The 11,032-nt window shown below is 44.4% G+C and overlaps 1 protein-coding gene across 2 annotated transcripts; it reads left to right on the plus strand.

Moving 5' to 3' along the window:
• The first annotated feature begins 998 nt into the window (after positions 1 to 998).
• On the plus strand, positions 999 to 10,246 carry TMEM222 (transmembrane protein 222). Of its 2 annotated transcripts, XM_069972641.1 has the most exons (6): positions 999 to 1,132; positions 4,814 to 4,898; positions 5,920 to 5,951; positions 6,038 to 6,134; positions 8,173 to 8,300; positions 9,780 to 10,246. In XM_069972641.1, the coding sequence occupies exons 1-6, from the start codon at positions 1,011 to 1,013 to the stop codon at positions 9,865 to 9,867; spliced, it is 552 nt and encodes a 183-aa protein (XP_069828742.1). In that variant the 5' UTR covers positions 999 to 1,010; the 3' UTR covers positions 9,868 to 10,246. The 2 variants fall into 2 exon arrangements, with proteins under 2 accessions (XP_069828742.1, XP_069828743.1); XM_069972642.1 differs by lacking the exon at positions 8,173 to 8,300.
• The last annotated feature ends 786 nt before the right edge of the window (positions 10,247 to 11,032 follow it).

Genomic DNA, 11,032 nt, shown 5'->3' on the forward strand with positions numbered 1-11,032 from the left:
GTGAGCAGCAGACCCCCCAAGACATAAAAAATATTTCAAATCAACTGGTATCAAAGTTATGAAGATTTGTAATTTTATTTTATTTAAAAAAAAAAAAAATCTCAAGTCTTCAAGTACTTATCAGCTGCCGTATGTCCTGCAGGAAGTGGCATATTCTCTCCAGTCTGACACAGCGCTCTCTGCTGCCACCTCTGTCCATGTCAGGAACTGTCCAGAGCAGCAGCAAATCCTTATAGAAAACCTCTCCTGCTCTACAGACTGGAAAGAATACATCACTTCCTGCAGGGCATACATCAGCTGATAAGTACTGGTAGACTGGAGATTTTTTTTAATATAAGTAAATTATAAATCTCTGGCACCCATTGATTTGAAATACATTTTTGGGGGAGTTGAACAACCCCTTTAAGGTCTCATACACTGGGACATAACACAACTCTTTCTGTGAAGTCACTCAGCACCTATAGTTTTCAGATTTCCATCGCTTCTGGGGCTGGGGTGTCAAACTGGTGACCCTCTAGCTGTTGCAAAAATACAATTCCCATCATGCCTCTGCAGCCAAAGCTTTAGCATGATGGGAATTGTAGTTTTTTGGAGGTCCACCATTGTGACACCCCTGGCCTAGGTAGAATGGCCATTGCACCGCTGTATAATTATTGTATAGACGTGAGCTCATTTCCTAAACAGCCCTAGGACACGTTATTAATCACCTGGTCTGAATAGAGACGTAAAACAAATCAGCGTTTGTTTTCTACTTCCGCACTTAGTGTAATACTACAACTGTCCACAAGAGGTCGCACAATTCTTACTCAGTAATCAAGAAAGCGACCTTGTCTCTTATATTATATCCATTATAATAGGATGGTAATCAGAATAACAATAGGTTTTAGAAGAAATCATTAGAATTAGAAAAAAACAAAAGCGCACTGAGCGAAGCGGAACGTACGTCGTAAAACAGAAACGGAAATGACGTCACTCCTGGCATGTGAGGCCGCACACAGGGACTGACAGTGATGGCGGAAGTGGATGTGTTGCTGCCCGTGATGGCGGAAGTGCTGGACGAGAAGATGAAGCCAGACCCTGAGCGCAGCCGTTTTCCCCATTGTGTTGTATGGACCCCAATACCAGTCCTGACGTAAGGATGTCTGCTATAGCTACCATGCATTTCTATCATATAGGAGGGTATCAGTGGTGGCCATAGGAATGTTCAGGACTCCTGTGTCTGTGTTGTCGGATATAACTTATGATTTCAGCTCTGAAGTCACAGTGTGTCCATGGCCTATAGCAGGGGTAGCGAACCTTGGCTCTCCAGCTGTTGCTAAACTACAACTCCCATCATGCCTGGACAGCCAAAGCTTTAGCTTTGGCTGTCCAGGCATGATGGGAGTTGTAGTTTTGCAGCAGCTGGAAACCAAGGTTCCTATCCCTGACCTATAGTGATCTGCAATGTGTGTACAGTGTTCTCCATTGTGTATATGAAAGGGCGTAGCTAGGATTCACAGGGCCCCATAGCAAAAATTTTCAAGGGGCCCCCCTACGCACAACACAAAACACTGCGCATGTATATATATATATATATATATATATATGTGTGTATCTGCTTTACTGCTGGTGCACTGATAACCACGGAGCTCTGCACATTTTCCTACTTGATTGCGCAGCTGGAGAATAGAGGTTATCAGAGCAGTGAATTGGAGATCTCTGCCTTCAGCTTGTTAACCCTTTTTTATGTTGCAGCATGTAAGTAAACATTGGGACGCTTAAGCCCCTATTCCACAGGGCGATGCAGAGGAGCTCCTCAATTCCCAGCTCACTGCCGAGGCTATTCCACGTGTCGGCAGCGAGCGGGTGAGTGCGAGAGGGGCCGCAGGGAGGTGCGGGGGGGATATAGAGGACTCCACGGAGCGGCGGCAGCAGATCGCTGCTATCCCAGTGGCTTGTTTTTCAACATGTTTGAAAAACAAGCAACGCAACGATCAGCCGACATGATTGATGTTGGCTGATCGTTGCCCTCTATTCCACGGGACGATTATCGGCCGTGACGGCCAATAATCGTTCCGCGGAATAGGGCCTTTTCATACTGCAGTACATAAGGGTTTAAGCAGAAGGACACACGCGCTTACTTTCTCCCCGGACCCCCTCCTGCATGGGCCCCATAGCAACTGCATACCCTGCATCTATGGTAGCTACGCCACTGTGTATATGGGTTATACTGCACCCAAGCCTGGGCACATTTAGTCCTAATTTACACACATTTTTTTAGTATTTTTTTTACTTTTAAAGGGGGAGATTTATCAGACACGGTGTAGAGTAAAACTGGCTCAGTTGCCCCTAGCAACCAATCAGATTCCACCTTTCATACCTCACAGACTCTTTGGGAAATGAAAGGTGGACTCTGATTGGTTGCTAGGGGCAACTGAGCCAGTTTCACTTTACACCATGTTTGATAAATCTCCTCCATAGTCTTGAAATGAATAGTAAGAATTGTATAGCTTCACCATTGATTTCTCCTACCTCTGTGTTGTCTGGGTCCCTCCCTATAGGGCAGTCCTTGCAGGTATGTTCCCCTTTGTGTAGTTGTCTCATATATTATTGCATTACTTTGCCCTGATGTTGTTTTTTACTTTACATTTTGCATGTGATGAAGTCCTGTAATCTCACTGTTCTTCTATATATGAGGTCTTAAAGGGGTACTCTGGCAAAAAAAAATTCAAATCAACTGGTGTTAGAAAGTTATAGAGATTTGTAATTTATTTTTATTTAAAAAAAAAACTCCAGTCTTCTAGTACTTATAAGCTGCTGTATGTCCTGCAGGAAGTGGTGTATTCTTTCCAGTCTGACACCTCTGTCCATGTCAGGAACTGTCCAGAGCTGGAGATGTTTTCTATGGGGATTTGCTGCTACTCTGAACAGTTCCTGACATGGACAGAGGTGGCAGCAGAGAGCACTGTGTCAGACTAGAAAGAATACACCACTTCCTGCAAGACATACAGCAGCTGATAAGTACTGGAAGACTTTAGATTTTTAAATAGAAGTAAACTACAAATCTAAATAACTTTCTCATACCAGGTGATTTAAAAGATTTTTTTTTTGCTAGAGTACCCCTTTACACAACTCAGCAGTCCTTCTTTTACTTGCTCTTATGGGGCCCACCCATTCAGTAGATGTATATCTCCGTTTACTTTGCCGCACTCCCTGCCCAAACACATGAGGTAAGTGCATTGTGTAACACATGGTTTTATTTGTATTGGTGTCAATAAAGCAGTAAAAGAAGGACGGGCAAGTGTTGTGAATTGTCTTTATTCCTTATGTATAGAATGTTTAGATCCGCGCCTATCAAACCTTCAGACTTCTTAACCCCTTGGTGACCGAGCCAACATTTTTGTTATTTCTTCCTCGTCTTTAAGAAGCCATAGCGCTTTCATTTTTTTCACCTAGAGACCCATGGGAGGTGAAATCGAAAAAAAAATGAATAATAAAAATTTTTTTTTCAAATTTTAGATGGGTCTTCATGTTAGCGGCATTCGCCTTATGGTAAAATCTATGGTTATCTATGTTCCTTGAGTCAGTACGATTATACGATAGGAAACTTTTTATTTGTAATACTTTTAAAAAATGAAAATGTTATTATATAAATTTTTTTATGAGATGGGTTTATTTCTATTTTGACAGATTTTTTTTTTTTTAAAACACTTTTATTGCCCCCCCCAGGGGACTTCTATGAGCAATACCATGATTGCTCATAGGAACCATAATGCAACTGTACGTCATGGTGCAGAAAGGGGTTAATAGACTTGGTTATGTGAAAAAATGTTATTGATGTAGATTTAAAAGGGTTATCCAGTATTAGAAAAACATGGCCACTTTCTTCCAGAGACAGCACCACTCTTCTCTCCAGTTCAGGTGCGGTTTGCAATTAAAGGAGAACTCCCTAGTTGGCACTGAGGAGGAAGGTATATCTCTTTCCTCCTTCCCTGCCGCCATTCCTGTGCTGTTGTGCCTGGTTAGCCGTTAGGAGCACAGGGGGTATGGCTGTCACCGCTCCTAGAACCGATCCGGCCCACCCTGACACGGTGCTAGGAGGGGTGGTAGCCACACCGGATTACCAGGCACAATAGCACAGGAACAGCGCTGAGGATGAAGGTAAGAGACATACCTTCCTCCTCAGCGCCCTGTCCCCACTAAGGAGCTATCAGCAGGTTAGATTTGTCTAATCTTCTGATATTTCCCTTTAAGCTCCATTCACTTCAATAGAACCAAGTTGCAAAACCTGCACCCAAACTGGAGACAAGAGCGGTGCTGTGTCTGGAAGAAAGTGGCCATGTTTTTTTACACTGGATAACCCCTTTAAAGGAGATGTTCCCTTGGAGGAATGAGATGATTGTATTTGGGGTTCCCCATCCTTACTGTCACTGACATTTACACTTATCCAGTTCCTTGACCAGTGAGCCAAATGGCATTACAGGTCTTTGTTAGGCTCGGTTCACACCTGTGTCACATCTCCTATTGTTATACTCTATCATTGTAGCAGAACAACAATAGGAAACCATGCACTGGTGGATTTGTAGCCTGCCAGACACCAAAGGCACCCAACAAACACCATTGACTTTAATAGGGCCCATTAGGTAAACCCATCCTGAGCTCCCCCCACCCCATATAAGTGACTTCCTGCGGCCTAGCTGAGTGTGTTATAAGAATGAAAGCTCTTCTGCTTAGAATTATTGATTATTCTGACATTTGGAGAAATCACCATTTATTTGTTATGTATATTGGATGTGAAATGTGTCGCTAATAAACACCTGTATATCTTTTCCAGATGGCTTTTTCCATTCATTGGCCACATGGGCATCTGTACATCTTCTGGTGTGATCCGAGACTTTGCCGGCCCCTATTATGTTTCTGTAAGTAAAATATGTTTTTATGTAGACTCTTTCTGTAGGTTTATACTGTCCTATCTAAAAGTAGCTTAATATAGTGACAGAGAAGCTGAACAGAATGATGTATCACTTATATTGTTCTGTGCAGCTGATCCAGAGATCTCCTCCTGGATAACCTGGACAATAAGTAGTCCTCTCCATTATGTGCATGAGCTCAGTAGTCCTGGATATTCATGAGAAGCAAAAAACTCCGCCCACCAGCTGCTGATTAGCTGTTATCTATTCAAGCTGTGTGTAGGCAGTCAACTGTCAATCAGCAGCTGGAGGGCGGGGGGAGGGGTGTGGCAAGAATCCTATTCTCCTGCATATTAGAAGAACAGCTGAACAGAATGATGGAAGTAATACACTGATCTGTTCAGCATTTCTGTCACTAGCTTATGCTGCCCTCATTTAAGGCCACATAAACCTAGTGACAGATTCCCTTTAAGCTGGCCATATACATGTCGGCTGTCCCTGCCAATATTGTTTTCATCCAGAGATGGCACCGCTCTTGTCCTCAGTTTGTGTGTGGTGTTGCTGCATTGAAGTGAAGGAGTGAGTTGTAGTACCACATACAACCTGAAGAACAGGTGTGGCACTGTTTTTTTTTTTTTTTTTTTTTTTTAAAGAAAGTGGTTTTGTTGGTTTCAATTCTTTAAAAAGGAAATCCCTTTAATCTTGTCCAGCAGGACAGTCTGAGCTTGTAAGATCTAATACTCACGGAACAGAGACGGCCAGACAACTCCAGAAATATATTGGCCGCACCCTAATTTTCACGTCTTGCTGTCTAGTAAGCGTCAGTCGCTTACGGGACAAGCTGCGGGTCCTGGACAGGGAGGCAGTATGTTGACTCTAGGTGGAGTTCTTCTATACGTGACCCCACTGATTGTGACACCCGAAATAGTCTGTGTTTTCTTTCTGTATACATGGCACACCTGCTGCTCATACATACATTATGCTACTTATAGCCGCATGTATCCAACCTGTAACCCTCTTCTGTCTGCAGGAGGATTGCATGGCTTTTGGGAGGCCAGTAAAGTAAGTACCTTTTTCTTACAACTTTATGTACGTGACGTACTGGCAGTGTCGTTACATTTTCTTCTACCCTCCCCCCCTTCCTTAAGATATTGGCAGTTGGACCCAAATCTTGTATACGCCGGTGGACCTAACCCATGGGATACGGCCGTGCATGAAGCATCTGAAGAGTATAAGCATCGCATGGTGAGTTCTGGTCCCCTGGTTTGTTCACTATAGTTTATAGTGTATGTATTTCTATTGTAGTTTGTTGCTGTGTTCCTACTTTGGCAACATAGCGGGCAAAGGCGGACATCTTGTTATAATCCCGGACAAGAATAATGATTGTGATTGTCATTCGTGGCTTTGATTATAACAAGACGGCCACCTGTTCCTGAAGCTTGCAATATAAGTCCTAGTTACAGTCAGCTGACCAGATCCCTGACACTGAGTGCTGAGCATCAGCCAATTGGGGCCAGACTTATTATGCTCCGCCCCCACCTGCTCAGCACAAGCTCATGGGAAGGCAGGAGGGGTAAGAAGATGTACACGAGGGGACACTATATATGGGGGGACAGAGGGTATGTGGGTCAACTACAGAGGGGGGAGGGAGGTATACAGTAAGGGGGGGACAACTACATGGGGGTGGGAGGGAGGTATACAGTAGGGGGGGGAACAACTACATGGGGGTGGGAGGGAGGTATACAGTATGGAGATTACCTGCAGGGGGGATGTATACTACAGTATGGAGGAAGAACTACAGGGTAAGGTATACAGTATGGGGGAAGAACAACGGGGGGGGGGGAGAGGTATACTGTAAGGAGGAAGAACTACGGGGGGGGGGGGAGGTATACAGTATGGAGGAAGAACTACGGGGGGGGGGGGGGGGGGAGGTATACAGTATTACAGTATGGAGATTACCTGCAGGGGGATGTATACTACAGTATGGTGGAAGAACTACAAGGTAAGGTATACAGTATGGAGGAAGAACTACAAGGTAAGGTATACAGTATGGAGGAAGAACTACGGGGGGGGGAGAGGTATACAGTATGGAGGAAGAACTACGGGGGGGGGGAGGTATACAGTATGGGGCCTTACTACAGAGGAGGGGGAAGTATTCAGTATGGGGGAAGAACTACGGGGGGGGGGGGGAGGTATACAGTATGGGGCCTTACTATAGAGGAGGGGGAAGTATTCAGTATGGGGGAAGAACTACGGGGGGGGGGGGAGAGGTATACAGTATGGAGGAAGAACTACGGGGGGGGGGGGGAGAGGTATACAGTATGGAGGAAGAACTACGGGGGGGGGGGGGAGAGGTATACAGTATGGAGGAAGAACTACGGGGGGGGGGAGGTATACAGTATGGGGCCTTACTACAGAGGAGGGGGAAGTATTCAGTATGGGGGAAGAACTACGGGGGGGGAGAGATATACAGTATGGAGGAAGAACTACGGGGGGTATTCAGTATGGGGGATACCTGCAGGGGAACTTACAGTATGAAATACAGTATGGCGGTTAAAGGTCCTATTACACGGAGAGATTATCGGCCGATAATCGTCCCGTGTAATCGAAGGGCAACGATCAGCCGCCATGAACGATGTCGGCTGATCGTTGCTGTTGTTTGTCTTTTAACATGTTGAAAGACAAACGACTGTGATAGCAGCGATCTGCTGCCGCCTCCCCGTGGAATAGCGGCGGCAGTGAGCAGGGAACGAGGAGCAAACGAGCGCTGACAGGGCTCATTTGCTCCTCCAGTCGCCCCGTGTAATAGGGGCTTAACTACCTAGCTACCGTATTTCTCAAAAGATAAGCCCTGGCCCTCTTTTTAGAGAAGGGCTTATTTTCGGAGAAACACGGTAGAAACTCCCATGTTGTTATATTTTATATGACTGTGTCTAATAGGACGTAACTCCGTCTCTACATTAATACTGTTGAAAGAGATAAGGAAACAGGCACTCATCAGTATGCAAATAATCATCTTTATTTCGGCATCATGCCCATAAAAAACTGCAGGGAGAGGGAGCGTGGCAAACAGGTCTCAGTATTGGATGCACTCACTTTTTATAATGGAGCACCACGCTGGTGTGTTTGATGGGTGTCTCATGCAAGTAGAAGCGTACAGCCAATTCAGGGGAATTGGTGCCGAGTCTAGTATGCTTGTTGAACTGATTAGTACACCGTCTCTATATCAATCTGTATTTATCATGTATGTTTCTGTATTTTTTTCTATTTTTTTTTTTTTTAGCACAACCTGTGCTGTGATAACTGTCATTCCCATGTGGCTATGGCCATGAACTTGATGAAATATAATAACACATCCTGGAATATGGTGAAGCTCTGCATTTACAGCCTCATCTACGGCAGATACGTCAGGTGGGGATGACACCTTTAAAATATTTCTGCCCATCTGGATTACTGTAAAAAAGGAAAAAGCTGTTTGTGCCGCAGTTTGCTAGAGTTTGTCTCTGTTCAGTGTGTAGTGGTGGTGATGTGTAACTGCAGCTCAGCTGTCATTCGGGGAATAGAAGCTGAGCTGCAGTTACACATAACCACCGCTATACAGCGAACAGAGACAAACTCTTCTTACTGTGTAGTGCGGCACAGAACAGCTGATGGTGCTGGGTGTCAGCACTCCACCAGTCGGTGACTAATGAGTTTGTCCCATAAAACCCCTTTAAAATGATATTGTCACCCCCTGTGTGCTATGATTAAATGTTGGAAGAATTTATTCTGACATCTCGTCGAGGATTACATTTTTTTTTCTTTCAAATCAACTGGTGTCAGAAAGTTATATAAATTTGTAATTTACTTCTATTTAAAAATCTCTAGTCTTCCAGTACTTATCAGCTGCTGTATGACCTGCAAGAAGTGGTGTATTATCTCCAGTCTGACACAGTGCTTTTTGCTGCCACCTCTGTCCATGTCAGGAACTGTCCAGAGTAGGAGAGGTTGTCTATTTGGATTTGCTGATGCTCTGGACAGTTCCTGCCACGGACAGCGGTGGCAGCAGAGAGCAACGTGTCAGACTGGACATGGGAGCACTCGAGATATGTGAGCTTCTGCTTTCATTACAGAAAATGTGAGGTGCATGGCGAGGCGGCGGGATGATCGGGGACAGGTTGGTTGGCAGTTGCGTAATGATTGGGGAGTCAGCAGTAAATCCTGGTAGAGAAACGGCAAATTGCTAAACTTTTCCTTCAAAAAGTCTCCTGGCTACAAGTGGAACATCTAATGGTGCTGATGGACAATGGAGGTCATGATTCCAAACGGATGAGGTGTGTCGATTTAATAAAAGTCTCAAAACAACATGTTTCGGGGTATTGAACCCCTTTCTCAAATAACTTTCTCAGGGTATAACTTGAGAAAGGGTTTTAAACTGACACCTCATGTGTTTGGATTGATGACCTCCGCTCTCTGTCAGCGCCAGTAGATGTTCCACCTTGAGCTTTGGGTAATTCCATGTTCTCTTCACCGCCCAATACGGCTTCTGACCAGGATCCAGGACTCTCTGGGAACACGGCAGCTCGGGCTTTCTCCACTGATTGGATTAGAAGGTCTTGTATCAGTACCTGGTGAGGGACGCCATCACTCATCACAAAGGTTTTACCCTATGGCCTATTCTTTAAGTCTTGCTTCTATCTGGCTACAGGGGGAGGCTTGGTAATGGAGTGGGAAGCTGAGCACTTCGCCAACTGCTTCCTAACCTCATGGTCTTATAGTAAAAGGGAAAAAATTAAATTGCTAATTCACTTTGTAAGACTTTGGGGAAAAAAAGTGTGTTTTATAAAGCGAACAAATATGGTATATGTTTATATTGTTAAGCACAAGTGACCATTGTATGTGTTCTTCCAGTGTCGGAGGCTTCCTGAAGACATGGGTTCCCTTCCTGTTACTGGTAGGGGCCATTCTCACAATCATTCTGACCTTACATCTCCGGTGAAATTTTTCTACGAGGATTTCCAAATCATTGTCTGCCATCCAGACCCTCCGCACCGCCTGGAATAACCGGAGACTTTCTACGAAACTCGCTTGCCTCGGACATGGGTCTCTAACCAACCGGGAAGATTGTCTTAAACTTTTCTAGTATGGATCAGACAGGCGGGTGCTCTTGCTAACAATCATTTAAGACTCTCATGTTAACAAGTAGGTGGTGTGAAGAGTCCCCTCATAAGCACAGTACCGTATAGACAGTACAACTGTAAATAAAATCTGGAATATAATTCCATGCCATTTTTTCTTATTTTCCATTTGCATTCTCCTGTGGTTTACCTGTTTATGTGTATTTTCGTATGTGAATAAAGGTAAATGTTATCGGTTCATACTAGCGTCCAGATGATACACGGCTATGGGAATAATAATGGTACCATCACAAGCATCAATTTTTTTATGGGACTCATTTAATTCAGGACAAATTTGTCCATATAAATAAATATATTTTTGGGTTGGTTTCACATAAGTCGGCGGACACAATGCAGATTTGCATGGGGAAAACTTCATGGACAGTTTTTTTTTGTTTTTTTTGCGGACTTGTGTCCGGAACCGGCATGGCCAGTGATTGGCTGAGCAGCTTGTCAGCTCAGACAGGCTGCTCTGAAGCTGCATTTATAGTATTGATTGGGCTGTCATTTTAGAAACAACGTATACAAGGTCAAAGTATCACAGTTGACAAGCAATGAGACAAACCTAACCAAAGGCAAGAACAGGGCCAATGAGGTGGAAGGGAGAGAAAGAAAAAGGGGGAGATGAAAGTCTTATAGTCTTCAGAGGCGACAAGGGAAACTTGGTAAAACCAACTATAGAAAAGACAGTCATACAGGTGAGCAGTATGGTCTCCCATATGGTAGATTTTTGACCTTCTGTAACCAGAGGGCTATGCTAGGTGGCTCCAGTTCTCTCCACAACGCAGGAATACAGGTTCTGGCTGTGTTGACTAGATAGTGGACATTAATGGCAAAAAATTGGAGAAAGAAGGCTGGTGTAAAGGGTAGGGTGTGGTCCATGAAGGTTTTGGGCAGCTCCAGAACGTATGTAAGAGGATACCCTCCTCACAGCAAACCCTTCAGCACAAATCAGAAATTGAAAGGAGCAGGTACACTACAGGAAGT

This window comes from Dendropsophus ebraccatus, chromosome 5 (assembly GCF_027789765.1).
Source record: "Dendropsophus ebraccatus isolate aDenEbr1 chromosome 5, aDenEbr1.pat, whole genome shotgun sequence".
Taxonomy (NCBI): Eukaryota; Metazoa; Chordata; class Amphibia; order Anura; family Hylidae; genus Dendropsophus; species Dendropsophus ebraccatus.

Coding starts and splice junctions, on each gene's coding strand:
- TMEM222 (XM_069972641.1), top strand. CDS start 1,011: ATGGCGGAAGTGGATGTGTTGCTGCCCGTGATGGCGGAAGTGCTGGAC. Junction 4,899..5,919: donor CCGGCCCCTATTATGTTTCT/GTAAGTAAAATA, acceptor TTCTGTCTGCAG/GAGGATTGCATGGCTTTTGG. Junction 5,952..6,037: donor GCTTTTGGGAGGCCAGTAAA/GTAAGTACCTTT, acceptor CCCTTCCTTAAG/ATATTGGCAGTTGGACCCAA.